The sequence below is a fragment of the Lithobates pipiens genome, unplaced genomic scaffold (assembly GCF_037356315.1).
Source record: "Lithobates pipiens isolate NorthernLeopardFrog02 unplaced genomic scaffold, aLitPip1_a1.2 Scaffold_28, whole genome shotgun sequence".
NCBI classification, from domain to species: domain Eukaryota; kingdom Metazoa; phylum Chordata; class Amphibia; order Anura; family Ranidae; genus Lithobates; species Lithobates pipiens.
In genome coordinates, this window is record NW_027507789.1 from 187,792,936 (window position 1) to 187,819,831 (window position 26,896).

The 26,896-nt window shown below is 44.1% G+C and overlaps 1 protein-coding gene across 1 annotated transcript in view; it reads right to left on the minus strand.

Annotated features, from left to right (window-relative positions):
- Positions 1–26,896, minus strand: part of ITGB3 (integrin subunit beta 3) — a 138,152-nt gene that overhangs the window by 70,896 nt on the left and 40,360 nt on the right. Inside the window, exons 3-7 of the mRNA XM_077460147.1 lie at positions 23,630–23,819; positions 20,621–20,873; positions 17,179–17,341; positions 16,932–17,093; positions 8,132–8,227 (exon numbers count right to left, since the gene is read on the minus strand). Of these exons, the coding sequence (XP_077316273.1) occupies positions 8,132–8,227; positions 16,932–17,093; positions 17,179–17,341; positions 20,621–20,873; positions 23,630–23,819 (864 nt within the window). The remainder of the gene's footprint in view (positions 1–8,131; positions 8,228–16,931; positions 17,094–17,178; positions 17,342–20,620; positions 20,874–23,629; positions 23,820–26,896) is intronic.

Sequence of the window (26,896 nt, forward strand, 5' to 3'; positions counted from 1 at the left end):
TACACTCAAATCTATTAACTGTTGATGTGGGCAGAGTGTGGGCAACTTTATTTCAGTAAGTCAGAAAGCATTGAAGCGTTGGAATCAGCAGGACAGCCAAATAACTGACATTAGAAGATTAGTTCAGCAATGGCAGCCTCCCTATTATTTTCAATACGGACTTCCTTTAACCACCTCAATACAGGGAACTTTCACCCCCTTCCTGCCCAGGCCATTTTTCAGCTTTCAGCGCTCTCACACTTTGAATGACAATTGTGCGGTCATTTTCTTTTTTTGTTTTCTTCAGACAAATAGAGCTTTCTTTTGGTGGAATTTAAAGTGGTCTTCCACCCGCAATTTTTTTTTGCTGTTGACTTTCTAGTACATTATGGCTTAAACTGCTCAGGGCACGATTTTTTTATTTTTTTGTGTGGATGTGGTTTACTACCTAAATGTGCTGGCAGTGTTTTTTATTCTACCTCTAAATTCCCCCATGTTAGCCCATATGTCCTTGCACACATAGGCGTTTACAGGCATTTAGAAGCAGAAAAAAAAAACACTGCCAGCACATTTAGGAGCAGCAGCATTTTGGCAGAAAAAAATGCTTGACAATCCTAAATTTGTATAAATGCATTGTGGTATTGAGCAGATTATACTGATGTGGTAGGTGCTTTTCCAATGAGTTGGACGAGTCCAAACTGTATTTTAGGGCATGGCAGCCCACTTTTATTTTATAAAAAGGAAGTCCACATAGATATCAGTTGCCCATGCAAGAGTTCTTCCATATAAATATGAACAGTCATATGAAAATACCAAGCCACCTGGCTCCCATGCTGGCAGCATTGCTGCTCTTCTTACCAGTCCCTCTGACTGTCTTGTCCAGTTCTACTGGTTCACTTGGCTCTCTTAACCATTAGTCGCAGCACCCTGCTGCATGGCCCAATCCTGACCTTTGGATGGGGGTTCTCCTAATGCCCCGTATACACGATCGGACTTTCCGAACAACAAAACCGTGGAATTTTGTTCAAAGGTTGTTGGCTCCAACTTGTCTTGCATACAAATGGTCACACAAATGTAGGCCAACAATTACGAATGTGGTTACGTACAAGACGTATGTGATGTCTCCATTATGAACGCTAGTTTTACAAGACCGCACGCTTCTGGCTTGTGCTTGATTCTGAGCGTGGACTTTTGTGCGAAGGACTTGTGTACACATGATCGAATTTTCTGACAACAAACATTTGTTGGGGGAAAATTTGAGAACCTGCTAGCCAACATTTGTTCGATGGAGCATACACACGGTCCGACTTTCCGCCAACAAGCTCATATCCAACATTTGTTGTCGGAAAATCCGATCGTGTGCATTACACTTCGATAGGAGCCAACCTCACTCGTAGAACAAGACCTCCTGTCCCCTTGCCACACACCTCTGAGCCCTGGATGAGACTCTCTGTTTCTTGGATGCTGGCTTGGTTTCTCTGACCCCCTGGGTGAGACCTCCTGGCTGGGGCTCCTCTGACTCCTGGGTGAGACCTACTATCCACATTATGGGAGCTGTCTCTAAACTGGGAGCTCTGAGCTATCCTCAACTTCAGTATATAACGACCCTGCACAGAGACAGGCTGCAGGCACCTGGTAAAATCCAGACAGCAGATTTAAAGTTCCAGAAAACCAAAAACACAGCTTTCACTGCTTAGAAATGATAACCCTATATGTGAATCCTGTGTCATATTCTCCTCCGTTTTCACAGTGACAGGGTCTCAGTTTGTTCCAGCGTCTAAACGCGCCTGAACGCTAAGCACATTTAGTGCTTAGACGCTAATTTATTTCAGAATAAATGGTTATTCTGGGCAATGAAAATAATTAACTCCTAAGCACATGAAACACCTGAACGTGGCTAAACGTGTTTACAAAAATGCGGCTTTAGGTGTGTTTTCGACAATGCTTTTCTCCTGCCAGGAGAAAGGCATTTGCCCAGCTCTCACCAATGCCTAACAGAGGGGTCACAAAGAAAAGTATTGTTTTTTTCCACAGCCTGCCTTCCCTAGCAATCCTCCCAAGATAAAATGAATAGTTTTGATAGGAGGGACTTTTGTGCTCTAAAGTACAGTGTGGAAAAAGTTGGATCAGAATACCAATAATCCATATATTTTTTCTTCTAATTCAAACAGATGTAAATATACAACCATTGCTGAAACTTTAAAGAACTTTAAAAGAGAAGTATGGGAATTGTGGTTACTGCAGATTCATACTTACCTAGGTGGATGCTCCATCTGTCCCCCGGCGCCTCTTCATTAAGAACCGAGGGATCGAACATCTCTAAGTTCCCCAAGCAGGGAGTTGCTGTCTGTCAATCATCACTTCTACGCTGTGCTCCCACCTCGCTCACTGGAGCGCTGAGCTGTGGAGGGGTGGGGAGTGCATGTCTCAGCGGCTCACTGAGAGGCTGAGACGGCTATCAGTCCAGGCACCTGACGGATCCAGACTCTCAGAGTCGGGATGACGGTGTGCCTGGACTGATATTGGTGACGTCAGAGGAGTGCAAAACAAATTGCACTCCTGTGACCTATAAGAGACCTATAGGAGAAGCCCAGCCAAACGAGCTCAGGCTGGATTTTTCCTTCAATATATTTCCTTAAGGGGTTGGAAAAGCGGTGAAGGGTTGGAATAGCAGCGAGTGTGTGTTGGAGCCCTGCAGAATTTGCAGCCCCCAAAGCTAACATACATCTCCTAAGCAGGAACACATCACTATCTCCCCAAGCATTCTGTCCAGATAATGTGCAGTTAATTTATGACCTTTCCGTTTAACCATGGGTTATCCAAACTCTGTTCAATGAAAAGTATAAACTCACCACATAAACACTCTATATACAAAATAACATTCCCCAATAAAGATCAGAACATGATGTTCACATTTGCATGGAAGCACAATTGAATGAATGCTGATTATTCAGAGAATTACCGTATTTCTGTTTATTGAGGATTGTTTTTTTATGTACTAACAGTTAACCACTTCAATACAGGGCACTTAAACACCTTCCTGCCCAGACCAATTTTGAGCTTTCAGCGCTGTCGCACTTTGAATGACAATTGCGCGGTCATGCTACACTGTACCCAAATGAAATTTTTATCATTTTTTTCCCACAAATAGAGCTTTCTTTTGGTGGTATTTGATCACCTCTACGGTTTTTATTTTTTGCGCTACAAATAAAAAAATACCGAAAATTTTGAAAAAAATATGTTTTTTTTTGTTTCAGTTTCAAAACTTTGTAAATAAGTACGTTTTCTCCTTCAGTGATGGGCACTGATGGGGCTACACTGATGGGCACTGATAAGGTGGCACTGATGGGCACCAATGTGGCACCAATGAAGTGGCACTGATAGGCGACACGGATGGGCGACACGGATGGGCAACACGGACGGACACTGATAGGTGGCACAAATTGGCACTGATAGCTGGCACGGATGGGCGGCACGGATGGGCGACACGGATGGGCATGGATAGGCGGCACAGGTGGGCATGGATAGGCGGCACAGGTGGGCATAGATAGGCGGCACAGGTGGGCATGGATAGGCGGCACAGGTGGGCACTCATAGGCGGCACAGGTGGGCACTCAGGCGGCACAGGTGGGCACTCAGGCGGCACAGGTGGGCACTCATAGGCGGCACAGGTGGGCACTCATAGGCGGCATCGGTGTTATAGTAATGGATGCCAATCAGTGCCAAACAATAATGCATGCCAATCAGTGATGCCCATTGTGGGCACTGATTGGCATCCATTATGGGCACTGATTGGCACCCATTGTGCTGACTGGCATCCCTGGTGGTCTAGGGAGGATTATGGATTTTATTACCTTTTCCCTGGTGGTCTAGTGGTGTCCCTGGTGGTCCAGTGTGGGCATCCTCGGGGGGGTTGTGCTGATAATCGATCAGCACAGACCCCCCCTGTCAGAGGAGCAGCCGATCGGCTCTCCTCTACTCGCGTCTGACAGACGCGAGTGAGGGAAAGCCGATCACCGGCTCTTCCCATTTACACTGTGATCAGCCGTGATTGGACACGGCTGATCACATGGTAAAGAGTCTCCGTCGGAGACTCTTTACCGAGATCGTAGTTGCCGGGTGTCAGACTGACACCCCGCAACAACGATCGCCGCGATGCGCGCCCCCGGGGGCGCGCAGCGGCTCATAATCCTAATCACGTCATATGGCGTCCGGTTAGGATTATGAAACCACTTTGCCGCCGTCAATTCCCTATAGGGCGGGCGGCAAGTGGTTAAGCTTCATACACACAATACGAATATTGGATGAAAAATACCACTTTTGAAGCGTTTGTGCATATGAGCGTATCATTTTTTTTTTGGTGGGGGAGTGGGATCTTAGGTGGGAGTTCCCACACTTTTTTCCCCAGGACTTGACCCCTGATGTATGCATATTGACTTGTGTACGTGTGGACACAAGTCAAATAGAGCGTATATTAACCACTTGCCGACCGCCGCACGACGATATACGTCGGCAGAATGGCACGGGCAGGCATATGGGCGTATATATAAGTCCCTGCCTGCCCGCGGGTGGGGGGCCCGATCGGGCCCCCCCCCCGGTGCCTGCGGCGGTCGGCATTCCTTCGAGAGCGATCCGGGATGAGGGGGCGGCCATTCATTCATGGCCACCCCCTCGCGATCGCTCTCGACGAATGGAAATCCTCCGTGACATCACTTCCTCTCCTGTAATGTAAACACAGGAGAGGAAGTGATGTATTCTCTCCTCCGTGTCGGTATTTTTCGTTCCGGCACCGAGGAGAGAGGTTCGGTGAGTTGCACCAACACACCACACATACAGTAGAACATGCCAGGCACACTCACACCCCCCCTTTACCCCCCGATCACCCCCCCAATTACCCCTGCCCCCCCAGTCACAGTGACACCAATTGCTTTTTTTTTTTTTTTGCATTGGTGTCATTTGTGACTGTAATAACTGTTAGGGCAGTTAGGGTTAGCCCCCTTTAGTTCTAATGTACCCCCCTAACCCCCCCAATAAAGGTTTAACCCCGTGATCACCCCCCGTCGCCAGTGTCACTAAGGCTGGGTTCACATTGCAGCGGTTTGAGAACGGATGTGATTCGCACCGCACTGCAGTGCAAATCACATCCGATCTCTGTGCGATTCGAGTTCAGCCATACAGATAGTATGGCTGAATTCGTGTCGCACCCGCCGCACCCGCCGCAAACTCGCACGGGACCCTTTTTTTGGTCCGCAGCAGAATCGGATCGCATGGGTGTTCACACCATGCGATCCGAGTTTGCAGATCGCACTGCGATATGCGAACTGATCTGGGGGTGTCATTATTTCACTGACACTCCCAGCAGTTCGCATAGGGCAGTGTGAACTGCCGCCGGGAGGCATGCGATGCGGGAACCTGCCGCGGATTCGTGGCGTTCCCGCATCGCTCCAGTGTGAACCCAGCCTAATAAGCGATCATTTTTCTGATCGCTGTATTAGTGTCACAGGTGACGCTAGTTAGGCAGGTAGGTATTTAGGTTCGCCGCAACTTTTTATAGCGCCAGGGACCCCCATATACTACCGCATAAAGCCCCCTGATTGCCCCCTAGTTAACCCTTTCACCAGTGATCACCATATAACTGTTACAGGTGACGCTGGTTGGTTAGTTATTTTTTTATAGTTTCAGGGCACCCGCCATTTATTACCTAATAAAGGTTTAACCCCCTGATCACCCGGCGGGTGTCATTTGTGACTGTAATAACTGTTAGGGCAGTTAGGGTTAGCCTCCTTTAGTTCTAAGGTACCCCTCTAACCCCCCCAATAAAGGTTTAACCCCGTGATCACCCCCCGTCGCCAGTGTCACTAAGGCTGGGTTCACATTGCAGCGGTTTATGAGAACGGATGTGATTCGCACCGCACTGCAGTGCAAATCACATCCGATCTCTGTGCGATTCGAGTTCAGCCATACAGATAGTATGGCTGAATTCGTGTCGCACCCGCCGCACCCGCCGCAAACTCGCACGGGACCCTTTTTTTGGTCCGCAGCAGAATCGGATCGCATGGGTGTTCACACCATGAGATCCGAGTTTGCAGATCGCACTGCGATATGCGAACTGATCTGGGGGTGTCATTAACATTTCACTGACACTCCCAGCAGTTCGCATAGGGCAGTGTGAACTGCTGCCGGGAGGCATGTGATGCGGGAACCCGCCGCGCATTCGTGGCGTTCCCACATCGCTCCAGTGTGAACCCAGCCTAATAAGCGATCGTTTTTCTGATCACTGTATTAGTGTCACAGGTGACGCTAGTTAGGCAGGTAGGTATTTAGGTTCGCCGCAGCTTTTTATAGCGCCAGGGACCCCCATATACTACCGCATAAAGCCCCCTGATTGCCCCCTAGTTAACCCTTTCACCAGTGATCACCATATAACTGTTACAGGTGACGCTGGTTGGTTAGTTATTTTTTTTATAGTTTCAGGGCACCCGCCATTTATTACCTAGTCTCACTAGTGTACCCCTAAATTTAGGGGTGTCTACTTTCCAAAATGGGGTCATTTGGGGGGGGTTTGTGCCATCTTGGCATTTTATGGCTTTCAAAACTGTAACGCCCTTAGAAAGCCTGAAGGCGGTGCTTGGTTTTCGGGGCCCCGTACGCGGCTAGGCTCCCAAAAAGTCCCACATATGTGGTATCCCCGTACTCAGGAGAAGCAGCAGAATTTATTTTGGGGTGTCATTTCACATATGCCCATGGCATGCGTGAGCAATATATCATTTAGTGACAACTTTGTGACAAAAAAAAAAAAAAAAAAAAAGTTTGTAATTTTCCCGCAACTTGTGGCAAAATATAAAATATTCCATGGACTCAAAATGCCTCTCAGTAAATAGCTTGGGGTGTCTACTTTCTAAAATGGGGTCATTTGTGGGGGTTTTGTGCCATCTTGGCATTTTATGGCCTTCAAAACTGTAATAGGTAGTGAGGAGTGAAGTCAAATATTTACGCCCTTAGAAAACCTGAAGGCGGTTCTTGGTTTTCGGGGCCCCGTACGTGGCTAGGCTCCCAAAAAGTCCCACATATGTGGTATCCCCGTACTCAGGAGAAGCAGCAGAATTTATTTTGGGGTGTCATTTCACATATGCCCATAGCATGTGTGAGCAATATATCATTTAGTGACAACTTTGTGTAAAAAAAAAAAAAAAATTATTTTTTTGTCATTATTCAATCGCTTGAGGCAAAAAAATAAAATATTCTATGGGCTCAACATGCCACTTATCAATTTCCTTAGGGGGTCTACTTTCCAAAATGGGGTCATTTGGGGGGGTTTTGTACTGCCCTGCCATTTTAGCACCTCAAGAACTGAGATAGGCAGTCGTAAACTAAAAGCTGCGTAAATTCCAGAAAACGTACCTTAGTTTGTAGATGTGACAACTTTTGCGCAAACCAATAAATATACAGTTATTGACTTTTTTTTTACCAAAGACATGTGGCTGAATACATTTTGGCCTAAATGTATGACTAAAATTGAATTTATTGGATTTTTCTAATAACAAAAAGTAGAAAATATCATTTTTTTTCAAAATTTGCGGTCTTTTTCCATTTATATCGCAAAAAATAAAAATCGCAGAGGCAATCAAATACCATCAAAAGAAAGCTCTATTTGTGGGAAGAAAAGGACGCAAATTTTGTTTGGGTACAACATTGCATGACCGCGCAATTACCAGTTAAAGCAGCGCAGTGCCAAATTGTAAAAAGACCTCTGGTCATTTACCAGCAAAATGGTCCGGTCTGAAAGTGGTTAAACTAATCTCATCTGTTGGATTCACCAAAAGAAAATCAAAGCCCACATTATTCTGGGTCCTGCCAACCTGAATTTAAATCTTCACAAAATATGGGACCACTTGATGTATTATAGTACATTTCTGACACACAGGGAGACTTAGCCACTGGCCCCAAGCCAGGAAGACAGAATGATGTGGCAGAATGAGGAATCGAGATATAATTAATACATTGCATTTACCAAAAGTACTGTATGTGTCTAGTATACCCTTGTACCTGTGAGACTAGATCTGATGGAGATACCTCTTTCTAAGCACCCCAACCTGCTACAATATGGCTACTGAACAACTTTAGACATAAAAAGAGTTCAAATGCACATTACCTTGTAGAGGTCTGAGACCTCTTTAGTGACGGCAAAAACAAGATTGATGTTTTTTTGGGAAAGTTTTTCAGTCATGAGTCCAATGGATGGGTAGTCCTGAAGAAAAATAGATAAAAGGAATATAATTGGAAAGTAGGACAAAGGGGATATCAGTAGGATATACACTATATATCCTGCATAAAACATTTAAGTGTCATTTCATGAGATAATTTATGAGGACATGTTTAGGGGTGGCATTAGGGGCAGGGCAGGGGAAAGGGTTGGGTGGGGAAACTGGTGGTGGGTAACCCCTGAGGCCTGGCTAGTAGCTAGTAGCTCAGGATTTGAAATTTTGAGCCCTGCACTATATCATCATAAGTATTGGCACACCTGCCTTATCACACACACACTAGAACTTTAATGGAATCCCAGTCTTAGTCCGTAGGGTTCAATATTGAGTTGGCCCACCCTTTGCAGCTATAACAGCTTCAACTCTTCTGGGAAGGCTGACCACAAGGTTTAGGAGTGTGTCTATGGGAACGTTTGACCATTCTTCCAGAAGCGTATTTGTGAGGTCAGGCACTGATGTTGGATGAGAAGGCCTGGTTTACAGTCTCCGCTTGAATTCATCCCAAAGATATTATATCGGGTTGAGGTCAGGACTCTGAGTAGGCCAGTCAATTTCCTCCACCCTAAACCCGCTCATCCAAGACTTTATGGACCTTGCTTTGTGAACCCCTCCAAATCATTTGGTGGAGGGGGGATTATGGTGCGGGATTGTTTTCATGGGTTGGGCTTGGCTCCCTAGTTCCAGTGAAGGGAACTCTTAAGGTGTCAGCATACCAAGATATTTTATACAATTTCATGCTCCCAGCTTTGTGGGAACAGTTTGAGGATGGCCCCTTCCTGTTCCAACATGACTGCGCACCAGTGCACAAATCAAGGTCCATAAAGATATGGATGAGCGAGTTTGGGGTGGAGGAACTTTACGGACCTTCACAGAGTCCTGACCTCAACCCAATAGAACACCTTTGGGATGAATTAGAGTGGAGACTGTGTGCCAGGCCTTCACATCCACATCAGTGCCTGATCTCACAAATGCGCATCTGGAAGAATGGCCAAACATTCCCACAGGATGCCATTAAAGTTCATGTCCGTGTAAAGGCAGGTGTCCCAACACATCTGGTAATATAGTGTATAGCCACTTGCCGCAATCCGCCGTAGCTGTTCGTTGGTACTTTGACGTAGAATGCCAGGGTTATAGCAGCAGATTTTCTTCAACGATGGGCCCTGTCATGCTTTTTTTCTATTACAAGGGATGTTTACATTCCTTGTAATAGGAATAAAAGTGACCCAAAAATGTATTTTTAAAGGACAGTGTAAAAATAAAAACATATAAAAACAAAATAAAAAAAAATAAAAAAAGTAAAATAAATAATAATAAAAAAAATGAAAGCGCTTGCGTGCAGAAGCAAACGCATATGTAAGTCGCATTGCATATGACAATGGTATTCAAACCACATATGTGAGGTATCGCTTCGAACTGAAGACCTGTAGAAATTTTTAAACGTCACCAATGGAGATTTTTAAGCGCCAATGCTTGTCGCCGTTCCACAAGCTGGCGCAATTTTGAAGCATGACATGATGGGTACCAATTTACTCAGCGTAACATTATCTTTCACAATTTAAAAAAAAATTGGGCTAACTTTACTGTTTTCTTATTAAAAAAAAGTGTATTTTTTCCCACAAAATTGCGCTTGTAAGACCTCTGCGCAAATACTGTGTGACATAAAGTATTGCAATGACCGCTATTTTATTCTCTAGGGTGTCTGAAAAAAAAAAAAAAAAAATATATATATATATATATATATATATATATATATATATATAATGTTTGGGGGTTCTAAGTAATTTTCTAGCAAAAAAATTTTTTTTAACAAATCTCAAGAAAAGGCTCGATCCAGAAGTGGATAATGTTTGATCTGTTAACAGGATACTAAAATGTCAGTTGAGTTCTCTGTTCTATTTTGTTTTAAAATTATTTATTATAGATAGCTGCAAAACAATTAGTGCTTAAAGTGACATTAAACTTTGGTTTAAAAAACAACAATCTATTCAATCACCTTCTGTTGCCCCCAGTCTCCTAAAATCGCAGAATTTCTTCGTTTTTTTGCTGCTGTGATCTGACATCCTGTTAGATGGTGGCTATTTTCATTCTCCATGGCACAACTGTACATAGGAGGGCAGCCACCTTCTCCTGCTTGCTCTTGAGATGGACTATTGACTATGGAATGTGTAATGTGCATAGAGATATGCACTGCTAATTCCAAACAAACAGAACAGAAGCAAAGGGTTTGTGTGTGTGTGGGGGGGGTGGTGGCCTTCAGGTAGCAAGAAAATGGAACATTGTATACTCACCTTTCCGCGGACGCATCTTCATGGCAGCACACACAGGGTTGTGACTCCGCCCCCAAAACAGGATTGGTTACCTATAAATTTGAAAGAGAGACACCCCACTTCATTCTCTGTATCTATTTTCTAAAAAAAATGCGGGATGCTGTATTCTGCCATGAAGATGCGTCAGGAAAGGAAAATTAGGGAAAGGTGAGTATACAATTTTCTGTTTTCCTGACGCATGATGGGAGCACACACTAGGAAATAACTCACCAGTCGGGTGGGTGCAAAAAAAAAAAAAAAGTATTTTTTTTAATATGTAGCTGTAGAATTGGCCAGAATAACGGATCTTCCGATATCTACCTTTGATAATTTGGCCGAATCCACCCTATAGTGGGACATGAATGTCTGGATGACCAGGTCGTTGCCTTGCAGATTGTCTCCGGAGAAACCCTGCAATATGCTGCCCATGAAGTTGCCACTGCCCTGGTTGAGTGAGCTTTAATACCTTCTGGTACCTGTAGTTGTTGAATTGCATAGGTTTTTCTGATGGACTTGACTAGCCACGATGCAATAGTGCGAGGTGATGCCATGTGACCTTTTCTGTTCCCATGAGGAATTACCATTACATTGTCCGTTATTCTAAAAGAGGCTGTAGCTGTCAAGTAGCTGTTAATAGCGGATTTTATATCTAAGGCATGTTGTTCCCCCTGGTCGGAAGATCAGAAGACTGATGTCCTGATTGTAATGAAAAGATGTTGCCACCATTGGAATATGGTCTGAAGGTCTCAGTACCACCCTGTCTGGGTAAAAGACCATGTAGGGTTTCTGCAATCATTAATGCTTGCATCACCGAAACTCTTTTCGCTGAAGTGATGGCGATGAGAAAGGTTAGCTTTAATGTTAAGTCTCACAGTGAGATAGAGTCAGCCAGATGAAAAGGGGAATTTGAAAGTGCATTAAGGACTACTGACAAATCCCATGCTGGGAACGTTGGTCTTCTTGGAGGCCTGATCTTTAAACACGCCCCCATAAACTGAATCAGAAGAGGAAGTGAGGCACATCAGAAGCCTGTTTTTGCAGAAAATGCTGAAACTTCCACCTTTAGAGTACTTGAGTTTAGCCCTTTGGCTAGGCCTGCTTGGAGAAATTCCAGAATTTGTGGCGCTTCTCGCGATAGTGGGTTCCAACTAAACTGCTGAGCCATAGATGAGAACTTTTCCCATATCCTATGGTAGGTGGTGTTAGTGGTACATTTCCTAGCCTGGAGTAATGTTGATACTACCTCCTGGGGACATCCTTGTTCCAGTAACCTATTCCTCTCAATCTCCATGCCATTAGGTGCAGTTTCTCTGGAGCCGGGTGAAGGAACTGCCCCTGCTAAAGAAGATCCTGAGTCACCAGGATAGGTACTGAATCTTCCAGACTGAGCTGCATAGGGGTCGTGAACCAGGGTCTCCTCAGCCAAAAGGGGATTACTACTATTACTGAAGATGATGACCTTCTGAGCCTGGAGAGGAACCTCACAATTAGTGGTGTAGGTGGAAATATGTATCCTAGTCAAAACTTTCACAGATGGAGAAGGCAGTTTACTACCTCAGCTGATGGGTATGCTGCTCTCGAGAGAAACCTCTGGCACTTGGCATTTGTAGGTGTCACTGCCAGATTGATATCTGGAATTCCCCAAGTTTTGGTCAGGAGACTGAAAGCTTGGTGGTTTAGAGACCATTCGTTGTTTGACCTGAACTCCCTTTTCAAACAGTTGGCCAGTATGTTCTGTGCTGCTGAAACGTACACAGCTCTCAGATCCATTAGGTACAGTTGGGCCCATTCCAAGATAGGACAAACTTCCTCCAGTAATGTATTGCTTCTGGTTCTTCCCCATCTCTGAGTGTATGCCACCGCCACCTTGTTCTCCATCCGAATTAAGATATTCTTCCCCTTCAAGGATGATCCAAAGGGAAGGCTTGAAAAGCTGCTCTGAGCTCGAGAATATTCTACACTACCCCCTGCATGTGGAACTGCCATTGTCCCTGAGCTGCTTGATCTTGGTAGTGAGTCCCCCACCCCTCCTGGCTGGCATCTGATGTGATTACTTCCAGTTCTGGAGGGACTATAGGCCTGTGTTTCCTGAGGTTGACGGCATACATCCACCACCATATCGTCTGTTTCACGTACCAGTGAATGGAAATTGTCTGAAGCATTGATGCTCTATTCCGTTGACTGAGAAATGATGTTTTCAGCATTCTCATATGCCATTGTGCCCATTAGGTTATTGGTAGAGTGGCAGACATGGAGCCCAGGATGCTCAGACAAGCTTTGCTGTCATTCATTTCTTTATCTTCTGGATTAAGGGAATTACCCTTTCCTGAGGTAGCTGTGCTTTGTTCGACTGGGTATTTAGTTCCGCCCCTAGAAAGATTATGTTTTGTATAGGCTGAAGGTTGCTCTTTTCCTAGTTGATTAACCAACGGAAGCTCTGAAGTGTCGAGAGTAATATACTCCAATGATGTATCAACGCTTCTCGGCTGTCTGCTGAAAGCAGAATATCGTCCAGATAATGATGCAATGTCAGGCCGTTTTTCCTTAGAAAAGAAATTACAGGAAGCAGAATCTTGGTAAAGGTCCTGGGGGCAGAAGAGATGCCAAATGATAGGCACTGAAACTGGAAATGCAGGTGGTTGACTGAGAAACAAGGGTCTCTTTGAAAGGCAGGGTGTATAGGTACAGGTAGGTATACGTCCAATAAATCTACGAATAGCATCCAATCTCCTATGTTTATCACTAACAGTATTCACTGGAGGCATTCCATTTTGAAGGCTTCGATCTGAATTCTCTTGTTGAGACTTTTTAAATCCAAAACTGGGCGCAGATCCCCTGTTTTCTTTTTTACTAGGAATAGAGGGCAATAATACCCCCTCCCTCCCTCTCCATCACCTCCAGGATTGCCCCTTTTTGTTTTAACTCTACCACATACTTGAGCAGTACTCTTCTCTTGTCTGGTGATGATGGTAGTCTGGTTGACTGAAAGTGATTTCCAGCTAAACTCTTTATAAATCTCCATTTGTGACCATACTTTATTGTGGAGAGTGTCCATGCATCTTCTATGTGCTCCGTCCAAACCTGTATGAACTCCTTGAGCCTGGCTCCCACTTTCACAAGAAGGACGGACGCACCTTCAAAAAGATTTCTGATGTTCACCTGTCGGGGTGATCTTAGATTTTTGGAGTCTCGAAAAGGATGACTGTGTGTTTCTCCAGTTTCTCTTAAAATCTCTTATCTCGGGCTAATATGTCTTTGCCTCTCTGTACCTTTCTGGGAAGTTACGCTTATAGGAAGGACCCTTCTGCAGTATTGGTCTCCTGCCGGAAAGGGATCAGTCCTGATATCCCTCCTGTAATTTGTGAAATTGCTGAATCCAATTTTGATCCGAAAAGGTTAACTCTGTCATTTGAAAAATTTGCACCAGTTCGTTTTTAATGCTGCATCCACCACCCATGGCTTAAGCCACAAGGCTCTTCTTGCCATGACCGATGCCAACATTGCTCTGGCGGAAGATCTGATGACATCCACTGAGGCTTCTGCGACAAAATCGCCTGCCAGCTTTAGTTCCTGAAGGGAGCTAATTATCTTCTCCTGGTCAGCCCCTTGCGTAGAGACTTAGCTGTTATAGCAACCACTGTCCAACAGGCCCGCGTGCCGTGAAGTATGCTTTTTTCAGATCGAAATACATTATTCGGTCCAGCGCATCACGGAAGGTTACTGCATCCTTGATTGGTAAGGTGACGTGTCCCGTTAGTCGCATTAAGTTATCGACAACAGGTGAGTGGATCAGGTGATTTACATTAGGCTCCTTTAAAGGATACAGTTTTGCTAGTCTGTTTTTAAGGTTGGAGCTCTTGTGTGATCTTTCCCACTTATCTTTAATGAGGTCTTCCAATTCCTCTATTAAAGGAAAGGACCCTGGTTCCTTCTTCAAACTGGGGAAATATTTGCAGACTTTGGGGGGAACTTCTTTAGTTTCTTCCCACCCTATGGCCTCTTTTTTACTGCTCTTACGAAAGATTCAACCAAGGTAAAGTCGAAACCTGTTGGCATTTCTGGATCTTCATTTTCTGAAGATGACTCCGGTTCTGCGGAAGGAATAGGAGCTGTGGATGACATGCTTTGACCTGCCCTGTCTGCTTCAGGGGCTGATGTCTTGAGGATAGACTCTCACAAAGACTCCCTGATGAGATCTGTTTCTTCCCTTGCATCTGACTCTTACTCCTTGGTTGTTCATTGAAGCATGCAGGGCAGGCTAATTTGTCTGTCAAAGCTGGAGAGCCACACACCCAGCAAGCATTTGCTGCAGGGCGGGTGTTATAGCTACTGCTGTGACGAGATGACGGTGACCTCCTATGGCATGAGCGACTATGACATGAGCAGCTGTAATGTGAGTGACAATGCCAAAAAAAAAACACAGCGTTAGTGGTCGTGCTCTCTTTTTCCTCTTCAATACTTACACATAAATGGAGGACACTTCTTACCTTACATGTTGAGGGTGGTCTTCTTGGGCTGTGGCCTCCATGAGCAGTTAACAGGGAATAGCACTTGAAAAAGACAGGGAATGAGCAGGGAACAGGGAATAGCACTTGAAAAAGAAGGTATTATATAGTAGACAGCGCTCACTGACAGGAATCTAGGGTTTTTTTAATCCGGCGCCGCCGCCGTGGCGGAAGTGACATCATCGCGCATCATGGAAAAGGGCAAAAAGACCTGTTTGGCTACCTCACTTCCACCAGCGCATAGAACGCAGCAGAGAACGTGACCGCCATGTTGGAGAGGTAAGAGGTGCGTTATCCATCCAATCTTGTCAGGTGAGGATAAAAAAAGAGAATGAAGTGAAGTGTCTCTCTCTTTCAAATTTATAGTTAACCAATCCTGTCAGGTTGTGGGGGTGGAGTCACAACCCAGTGTGTGCTGCCATGATGCATCAGGAAAAATAGATTGCAGGGCTATTAGTGGAAGTGTATGTATTATTTTTGAAAAAAGGGTTATGGTTTTCTGTCACTTTAAAGTGGAGTTCCACCCACTTTTGAAAGATGGTCTTAAACGAAAGACCACCTCTCCACCCCTCGTTTTGGATATTGAATTTTTTTTTCCAATAGTACTTTTTTGGAAGTACAAGGGTACCTCCGATTCGGCCTGGCCATGGCCCAGGATGTCACATCCTCTTCGTCGGTGATCACCCCCGTTGTCTTCTGGGACCTGTGTGTGTCCCAATAGACAAGCTGGCCATTGAAACTGGCAGTGAAGCTGCAAGGCCCCACTGCCAGTTTCCCTTAGTTGGAATGGTGGCGCCTGCACCCGATCCGATGGACGGAACGGCCCCGTTGCCAACATCGCGGGCTCCCTGGACAGGTAAGTGCCCTTATTACAAGTCAGCAGCTACAGTGTTTGTAGCTGCTGACTTTAAAAATAATATATTTTTTTGCTGAGGGACACCGCTTGAAAGTCAATCTCCTGACAGAATTGTTTAGTTTTGAATAGAGTAGGGAAGAGTTAACATTCCGGTCAGGTGTTAATTTTCTGTCCATGACCACATTAAGGAGATATTTCCCCACTTCCTGACCTTATGGGACCTGTATTAGAAATTGGTGGGTGGGTGGGGGGATCCCTGTCAACAGGGATCAGGGTCCAGGAAGGACTGGAACAAAAGAGCATTGTTCTAACTCTCCCCCACTCTACTAGAATGTGTTTGGTCTGTATTCCCATTAAAAGGATTTACCATCACTTCCTGTGCTGATCTGGAACCATTAAAATCAGGTGTACTGACCGAACTGGTGGTATATACTCCATATACCAAACTTATATATAATGAAAAAAAGATAAAAAAAGTCCAATATTAAGGTCCAAAGAGACTGTGATAAAGTGCTTCTTCCTAAATTCCACATCAAAAGTGTCACCAACAGCCACCATCATCCAAGGTGAGATACGGGTGCTTGCTTTTATGTCAATGTGAGTGTATTTTTTTACATAATATATATTTTTACGTTTTTATTATACTATGGAGAGGCATCTTTATGCTTACTTTTCATGAATACCTATTTTGGAGCCTTGGTATACTTGTTTAACTTGTGGAATCCCAGGCGATGAGAGAGCGTTCTGGTGAAATGAATTGGCGGTGCAAGGTGACTACATGACTTCTCTTGAATAAGGGGGGCCATGGAAAGTTGATAAGCAAACACCCTTATCTCGCTGGGTGAGGATGGCTGTTGGTGATACTTTTGATGTGGAATTTAAGAAGAGGCACTTTATCATCCCATTGGACCTTTATATTAAACTTTTATTGTGACCTTTATTTGTTATTTTTATTATATATATGTGATATACAGATTTTTTTTCACTTATCACTGATTTATCATTGAGACTGAGCATTACTTACCAGAATAGTAGACAGTGTGTAAGAATTGCTATCTCCAAGATGGCACTGTCCATCATTGGGGCGAACGATTCCTGCAAGACGTCCATCCAAGGCAATGTGTGTTCTGGCATCTGTAGTAAAAACCAGCAGATGGGATGACTCATTCCTCCAGCCAATCCTCTCCTGGTGAAATCAATAGGGGAAAGCAGGCTCACTAATGATAGACATTTAGAGTTTTATTATCCTAATCTCATGTCTCTCCACTCACATCGCATACTGCAGCCTGCATGATGGCATCAAATCCACCTTCTGGGGCATCACGGTTTCGGGAAACATCCTGCTTTGCAACTTCCTGATTGAATCTCTCAACCTGGTCTGTGAGGGCCAAAATGTGCTGATAACCAAAAGTGGGCTTACAGGTGGTTTGAATTCTGTGGAGAAAGAAGACAATGTAGTAAAAAAAAAAAACATTTATTGGTAGTCTATGTTCATTAGAGTAAAGTTCACTCTATTTTTAACATACTTAGAGTCACAAATGGAACACCGCAATGAAGGCATCTCTTACACGCTAGGTGGATAAGTTACGGGTAAGGGAAACAGACATAGAGCTGGTTTTCTACACTTGCTGATAAGTGTACTCTCAACTCAAAACTGAACCCATCTTCTCGATAGAACTTCTAATTTGAAAAAATGCAACTAGTTCATTTGGTAATGATTCATACATTTTATGAATATACAGTTAACACTAACAGGGTTTACTTTATACGAGAGTACACTGGGGTAGTCAAGGTCCAGACTGGTCATCAACAAGTCACATAACATCTAAAACCTATAAAAACACCAAAGAAGTCAGGTGTTATAATACGGAACTGGATGATGAAACAGTCAGGTTTTCTTAATAATTTTCAGGCAAGAAGGGTGTAGACAGGAAGTGGTTGTATCAGCAAAAAAGTTAGAAGCTGACAGAATCTTGAAAGAACAGTATGGATAAGCCTGGAGGAACGCAGGCATGACACACAGTACAGAAAGATTGTCTATCATTATATTTATATACTGTGGGAGGAAACCAGATCAACCATAGGAAACTAGCATGAGCACAGGAAGAATACCCATACAGATAATGGCCTCAAAGTCATCAAACCTCTCCAAAACAGCAATGATGACCGCAGTATATAAAAAAAAAAATTCTATATTTTCAGCTGCTACTGAATGAACTGAATAGCAACTTCAATCAGCAATTTAAAGCATTCCATAAGTCATAAATACTGTCTAGGAAAAATAACCACCATGGTAAGGCCAACAAATCCAAAAACCTTTAGATGAGGTGGGATTAAACCTTTTTGGCAATCATTTTGTGATATGTGTAGCCTGAAGATATTTATACTATCCTGCTGATAGTTCTAAAGAAATCATAGACATTAAATATGAACAAAGCATATCCCTCTATAGTAGGGTTGCCACCTTTTCTTCAAGCCAAACCCGAACACTTTTTTTTGGGGGGGGGGGGGGGGGTATACACTATAAAATTGTAAAGGATCTGGGACACTTTTAGTGGTCCGAAAGAGAGTAGTAATGTGGCACATAGCTCGCCGCAGAAAGTGGGCGTGGCTAAATTGTGAGTGTTCTGCACGGAATGCATGATATATCCTGGGGAGAGGGCTAGTGCTAGCAGGGGGTGGGGAGAGCTAGATATGTGCTGGGGGCAGTGGCGGCTGGTGCTCCAAATTTTTTTGGGGGGGGGGGGGGCGCAAACAAACAGAAAAATTCTGAAACAAAAACTGCAGCCTCGCTGTGCACCATAAAATGCAGCCATTGTGCCCATCAAATGCAGCCATTGTGCCCATCATATGCAGCCACTGTGCCCATAAAATGCAGCCTCTGTGCCCACCATATGCAGCCTATGCCCATCATATGCAGCCTATGCCCGTCATATGCAGCCTCTGTGCCCGTCATACAGCCTCTGTGCCAATCATGCAGCCTCTGTGCCCATCATATGCAGCCTGTGCCCATCATACAGCCACTGCGCCAATCATATGCAGCCTCTGTGCCAATCATACAGCCACTGTGCCCATCATATGCAGCCTCTGTGCCAATCATACAACCTTTGTGCCCATCATATGCAGCCTCTGTGCCCATCATACAGCCACTGCGTCCATCAAATGCAGTCTCTGTGCCATTCATACAGCCACTGTACCCATCATATGCAGCCTCTGTGCCAATCATACAGCCACTGTGCCCATCATAGGCAGCCTCTGTGCCAATCATCCAACCTCTGTGCCCATCATATGCAGCCTCTGTGCCCATCATACAGCCACTGTGCCCATCATACAGCCACTGTGCCCATCACATGCAGCCTGTGCCCATATGTGCTAGGGGCGCTTGGGGGGGGTCAGATATGTGATGGGGGGTGGGCGCTTTGTGAGAGAAGAGGGCCAGTGCAGGGGGGAGGGGTGGGGGGGTAGGATATGTGCTGGAGAGATCCTTTGGGAAGGAAGAGAGATAGTGCAAGGAGAAGTTGCCAGATTTCAAATACAATCACCACTTCTAGCATATCTTCCCCCTGCCAAAGCCCCCACAGCACATATCCTCCAGTCCTAACCCCTTGATCACTCCACATATTTTCTACCTTGTCCTTTCCAGCCACTCTCCCACTCCCCCACCCTCCTCCATCTACAGAGCATAATAAAAAAAAATCTACAGATGTGATATAAGTGAGTCCCTACTCCCAGTGGCGTAACTAGACCCTTCAGGGCCCCGATGCAAGAAACCATGAAGGGTCCCCCTGAACCCCAGCTAGGGCCCTTCCCTCCGAGTCCGGCGGTGGAACTCCAGGGCGTGGTCACAGGTATGACCTTTGTGAGCCCTGTAGTTCCACCACTGGCATCAGTATTTTTTTATTATTTTTTTTTAATTTTTAGGTGCCCCATTAGAGGACTGTCCCTAGGCAGGATAGAGTCCCTGTCCCCAGAAGAGATGAGGTCCTTTTCTCCAGGGCAGATGAAGTTACTGGGTTTGGTTTTCCCCTTTATTTCTTTTTCTCTGACAATGGTCACTAGGATAAATAAAGGGAATTAATCTACCCAGCGAGGAGGTAGACAACAATAAAAACTTGGCATGGGTTCTAAAGCCTCAAGCCTATCCAAAATTAAAATAATATATGTTTTGCCTGTAAATACACTATAAATCATTTTCCTTCCAGTGAAAACACACTATATGGCCGCATGACCATCACACATTCACTCTAGGGGCAACCTTGTGGGAACAGTTTAAGGAAGATTTTTTTCTGTTCCAGAATGGCTGTGACCCTACACACAAATCCAGCTCCAAAAAGGCATGGTATGAGGAGTTTGGTATGGATTAACCTGCATGACCTCAACCCTTCTAAACACCATTGGGGTAAATTGGAATGTTGATTGCAAGCTAGGTCTTCCTGTCCAACATCAGTACCTGACCTTACAAATGCTTTTCTTGCCAAATGGAAATTAATTCACCCACACACAGCATTCACAGAAAAATGGAGGTTGTTGAAGCCACAAAAGGGAGTGGGGGGTTTAAATTGGAATGTCCAACAAACTCATATACATAGGTGTGGTAATCACAGTCCTTAATCAAAGTCCTTAACCTTTTGGCCATATAGTGTACCTTTATTGCCACCTAAGATGGAATAGGTTGCCTTCCAGTCAAAGGCTAAAGAAAGTCTTATTACTTACTCTGCACAGGGGTTTGTGATGACCTCTGGTGGAGACATATACATGTAAGGCGACATAGGCTTATCAACAAAAGCCCCAAAGCCAATACGGAGATTGCTGGTTACTTTGTGCATCCTGTCAGCCAATTGAGTTCCTAAGGTCTGGATGGTTACCAAATCATCCTTCATAGAGTAAGATAGATCCATAAGATAGTAGATGTCCAGTGGATAGTCTTCTACCTGCCGTACTTGTATTGTGAAGATCTTGGAATCATCTGAGAGATAAATGATAATGGACCTTTTAGAAAAGAACTTCAGAGCATCATACAAATAAAATTATTTATAAACAGACCTGTCTTCAATGATGTAGCCCTTCTTTACATCAAATGCAATGCATAGTGACTTATTTTATGTATTTTCTTTATTATAGTTGAAAAGTATAAATACAACTTTTTAAAAATATTTTATTTATTTTCGAAGCAACTCTTTGGCACTAACTCAGTTGTCTTCAATTGCTTAGAGTGATATTAAAGTCTTGATTGAAGACAATGAAGTTAGTGCCAAAGAGTTGCTTTGAAAATAAATAAAACATTTTTAAAAAGTTGTATTTATACTTTTCGACTATAATAAAGAAAATGCATAATACAGTGGTTTTGCACAGAGCAGCCCATATCCCCCTCTGCTTGGGGGTCCCTCGCTGCCACTTCTGGCCCCGCTCTTCTGCTGGGTGCCCCCCATAGCAAGCTGCTTGCACCGGAGCTGATCCTCTGCTCTGTGTGTCCATTCAGACACAAAGCCATAGCTTGGCCCCGCCCCCTCTCTCTCCTCATTGGCTCACTGAGTTTGATTGGCAGCAGCAGGAGCCAATGGCGAAAGCTGCTGTCTCAGCCAATCAGGAGAGAGAGTCCTGGATAGCCGAGGCTCTCGTGCAACATCGCTGGATTGAGATGGCTCAGTTAAATATTAAGGAGACTGCTGCACACAGAAGGTTTTTCATCTTATTGCATAGAATTCATTAAGAACCCGTTTAAAAGTGGTTGCAAAGGCCCTTTGTTTGCCTAATGGAATCCCCTTTGTTCCATTAAGTTATGCTCACCAGTGTATGTGCTTTATAAAAAATAAGTAGCTGTATACCTTATTTCAGTGTGCTGCTCGGTGCTCATTTGAACGCCCATGGCTGTCTTCTCCAATCTAAGAACTACAGCGGGAGGGGCTGAGAATTCCCCGCTGATGTCAGCTGGGAGGAGGGGAGGAGAGTGGTGGGCAGTCACGTGCGCACCGGGTGGTCACGTGAGCATGGATCGGTGCTCTGAAACAAGGTATACAGCTACATATTTTTTATAAAGCACATACACTAGGGCACATAACATAATGGAACAAAGGGGATTCCATTAACAAAACACAGTTATTATAGTAGCAGGCAGGGAGGGGCGGGCACTGACACTAGCTGACAGGCAGGAAGGGGGGGAGAGGAAGACAGAGTGAGACAGATGATGGAGGCACAAAAACTGAGCACGGTATCAGGGCTCAGCAGCCATGATAAACCTGGTCCGTTTACAGAGGGGAGGGCAGCATCAGGCAGGATTAGCCAGGTATTTTAGAATAAATAAAAGGCCAAATTACACAGGACAAGGACTGCCGCTCCATACAGAAGAATGGAGGTTCTGATCGGGTCCCCCTGAAAAACAGACAGGCGGACCTGGTCGGAACGTCTATATGAAAGAGGCCTCAAGCTGGTGTAGTCATCTGAAATGCATACAAGTCTACAGATAAAATCAGGTTTGTAGGGCATTTCCTGTGAATTGGACAGGTAAAACTTCCATGCCAATGACATTTATACAATAATCAGTGGCTATTTTTAGCTCTGATCTCTGCGTAAATGTCAGTGGTGCCAAAATAGAGTCAAACGTGTCCGATGCATCCACCACAATGTCGCAGTCCTGATAAAAATTGCAGATCGCCATTACTAGTAAAAAAAAAAAAATTATAATAAAAATTACATAAACCTATCCCCTATTTTGTACATGCTATAACTTTTGCGCAAACCAATCAATATACGCTTATTGCTTAAAAAGAAGATATAAGAAAATATATATCGGCCTAAACTGATAAACTGATGAAGAAATTTTTTTGGGGGGGGGGGATATTTATTATAGTACAAAAAGTACAAAATATTGTGTTTTTTTCTCGAAATTTTCGCTATTTTTTGTTTATACCGCAAAAAATAAAAACCACAGAGGTGATCAAATACCACCAAAAGAAAAAAGGACATAAATTGTGTTTGTGTACAACGTTGCACGACTGCGCAATTGTCAGTTAAATCGACGCAGTGCCGTATAGCAAAAAAATGGCCTGGTCAGGAAGTGGGCAAAACCTTCTGGGGCTGAAGTGATATAAAACATAAACATAAGTTACTATGCATGATATTACACTTGTTGTGCAACTGCTTTTACTCTATCTCAATGTATCACTTTGTACATAATACTTTTAGTACACTATGACCTTTATAAGTATATGTACCTTTGCTAACTTGCACAATAAAAATAAATAAAAATTCTGATAAAAAAAAACAAACACTGCACTCTGCATGTAAGGCACCTCTAAACACTGGACTCTGGGCATAGGGAACCCCTTAAACTGCACTATGTACATAGCACACCCCTGAATCTGCACTCTATCTAGCACACCCCCGAAAGTGCACTCTGTACATGGCATACCTCTTAACTCTGTGCATAGCGCATCCCTGAACTCCACACATAATGCACTCCTAGTATTTATTGCTCCTTTAAGATCCTCCCACTGATGAATTTTGGCCACACCCAGCAATCAATGTCATTTGGTGGAGACGTGGTTGAGTTCCTGCACCTATTCTCTGAGAAAAAAAGCTCTGAATACATTTTTATAGACTCACAGATACAACCCTTTGAGGGCAACCATAATGCTGATGCAGCCCATGGTGAAAGTGAGTTTGACACCCCTGCCTCAAAGAATTCCTTGAGAACTGTTCATCAGGAGTCTTTTTCAGTGTTACCTGGTCTCAGGTGCAGTTCTAACTTTTGTGGTGTCATCTGGGTGATGTCCCCTTCTGAGCCCTTGTCACTCAGCGGTCTGTTTGCCAGGGTCTTGACCTCACTAACAGGGTATTCAATATTGCTTTGTTTGCAGTTATTCTCTCGCAGTGCTGACACTACGTCACAGCGAGGAGCTCCTTTTGTAAAATCCTGAAGGGTAGCAAAAGACACACCAATTAGAAATTTAGGTATTAACCGGGAAGTATAATACTTCTCAACACTTCATTTATTTACAGTGTAAAGAGCTTGGCTTTATCATTTAAAAAACATCTTAACCACTTCAATACTTACACACCTTCCCCAGCGCTGTCGCAAATTGAATGACAATTGCGTCGTCATGCTAAACTGTACCCAAACAAATTTTTTATCATTTTGTTCCTACAAATAGAGCTTTGTTTTGGTATTATTTGATCACCTCTGTGATTTTTATTTTTTGCTCAACAAATAAAAAAAGACCTAAAAATGTGAAAAAAAACTTTTTTCTTGGTTTCTGTTACAAATCTTTGTAAATAAGTATGTTTTCATCTTCAATGACGGGCACTAATATGGTTGTACTGACACTGAGGTGGCATCAATGAGGTGGCACTGATGATGGGCACTAATAGGCAGCACTGATGGGCACTGATAGGTGGTACTGATGGGCACTGATAGGTGGCACTGGTATGCCGCACTGATGGGCACTCATAGGCAGTGTTGATGGGCACTCATAGGTGGCACTGATGGGTACTTATGGGTGGCACTGATGGGTACTTATAGGTGGCACTGATAGGTGGCACGGATGGAAACTTTTGGGCACTAATAGGTGGGCACTGATGGGCATGGATGGGCACTGATAGGTGGCCCTGATGGGTAGCACTGATGACACTGATGGGTGGCACTGCTGGGCATCACTGTTTTTTATTGTGCCACAGAGGTGCCAGTCAGTGCCCAATTGTGGGCACTGATTGGCATATGTTGGGCATCAATTTTCAAATGTGGATGGTCATGGGGGATGTACCTGGCCATCCACATGCTGGGGGCTTCCCTGGTGGTCCAGTGTGGGCATCCGAGGGGGGGCTGCGCTGACAAACAATCAGCACAGACCCCCCCTGACACACCGCACCACCAATTGCCGCAATACGCCCCCCATGGGTGCCCGGCGACTGTTATCCTGCAGGATGTCCTATGACGCCCAGTCAGGAAAACTGAACCACCGCCCTGCTATAGGAAGTGGAAGTGGTTAAATGTGAGTTAATGTTTTAATGCTTTGTTTCTATGTATATTTTAGGGCTGCAACTGACGATTATTTTCGATTAGTTGACCGATTATTGTTTCGATTAATCGGTTAATCGGATGCATTAAGGTGAAAAAAACACAAACCTTTACAACCCCTGGACCCTAAAGCCTAGTACACGCAATCAGGAAATCGTACCAAAAATACCACTTTCGAAAAGATGGTACAATAATCTGATCGTTAGTACACAGCTTTCGAGAGCCGATCACGACAGTTCATCCGAAATTATCCAAAGCGACAAACACATTTTTACTCGTATGATACCAGATCGTACGATTTTCATTTAATCAGTACAGTTTTTGTCCGAAAATACAATACAATACATTACATCACTTCCCAAGTTGTATTATGTTATACAAGAATTTTTGTAAATTGAGTAACCTCTTCATTTTCGATATGGAGACCAGCATGCAAAAATTAAAACGGACGATCATTCATCCGATATTCTCCTCGCGTGTACAACACTCAATGCCTCCACAAAGAGATACAGTCTGGAATAAGACTTGGTAAGTCAGTAACAAGAAAAGCATCGGCTACGGGGAGTGCTTTGCACTTATTCACAAATCACACCGTACAAGTTCTCTAACACAATGGAAAAATGTCTAATGCCCCGTACAAACGTCGGAAAAAACTTGGATGGTTGGATGGTTTTTCTGACGGAATTCCACTCAAGCTTGTCTTGCATACACACGGTCACACAAAAGTTCTCTGAACTTTTGACCGTCAAGAACGCGGTGACGTACAACACTACGACGAGCCGAAAAAATTAAGTCCAAGCATGCATCTAATTGTTTCCGAGCATGCGTAGGAATTTTGCGCGTCGGAATTTGTACAGACGATTGGAATTTCCGATCAGAGCTTTTTCCGACCGGAAAATAGAGAACCTGCTCTCAATCTTTTGCTGGCTGGAATTCTGCCATCTAAAGTCCGATGGAGCATACACACGGTCAGAATTTCTGACCAAAAGCTCTCATCTGACTTTTGCTGGCAGAATTTCTGATCGTGTGTACGCGGCATTATACATATTAACACAATACAGGCATATTGTGTTATCCACTTTTAAGTACACAATGGGGTTTATTTACTAAAGCTGGGAAGTGCAAAATCAGGCTCACTTCTGCATAGAAACCAATGAGCTTTCAGGTTTTATTACCAAAGCTTAATTGAACAGGCTGAAGTTAGAAGCTCATTGGTTTCTCTGCAGAAGTGAGCCTGATTTTGCACTTTCCAGCCTTAGTAAATAAACCCCATTGTGTACTTAAAAGCGGGGTATGCCTGTAAGGTGTCTCTTCTAATTTCAATGTCAAGGAAAATGGAGCTCACCCATTGGATACAGTAAACTATGGCTTTCATAAGTGGTACATTGACTATGAGGCTTTTATAAGACATATATTACTATGCTGAGAAACATGTTCCAGCTGCACAATAGTAAATAAATTGCCCTACAGGCATTGAAATTCCCCACACCCTTCCTCTGGCTCAGGATTCTTATCTCTCACATCTCTGAACAGCCACAGGCCTGTAAAGTAAATAGCATGCAGAAACAGCAAGATTTAAGCAGGAAAGGATGAAACTATTCTCTGTTCTAGGGTGCCATAATGCCGCGTACACACGACCAGACTTTTCGAGGGACTAATTCCGACAGACTTTTGACGGAGTTCTGACGGAGTTCTGACAGAGTTCTGACGGACTTTCCAAATGAACGGACTTGGCCACACACAATCACACCAAAGTCCGACGGATTCGAACGTGATGACGTAAGACTGGACTAGAATAAGGAAGTTCATAGCCAGTAGCCAATAGCTGCCCTAGCGTCGGTTTTTGTCTGTCGGACTAGCACACACATGAGCGGATTTCTCAGTAGGAACTGGGTCCGGCAGAGTTCTGTCGGAAAAATTTGAAACATGTTCCATTTCTAAAGTCTGTCAGACTTTTGCAAATCAAAAGTCCGCTG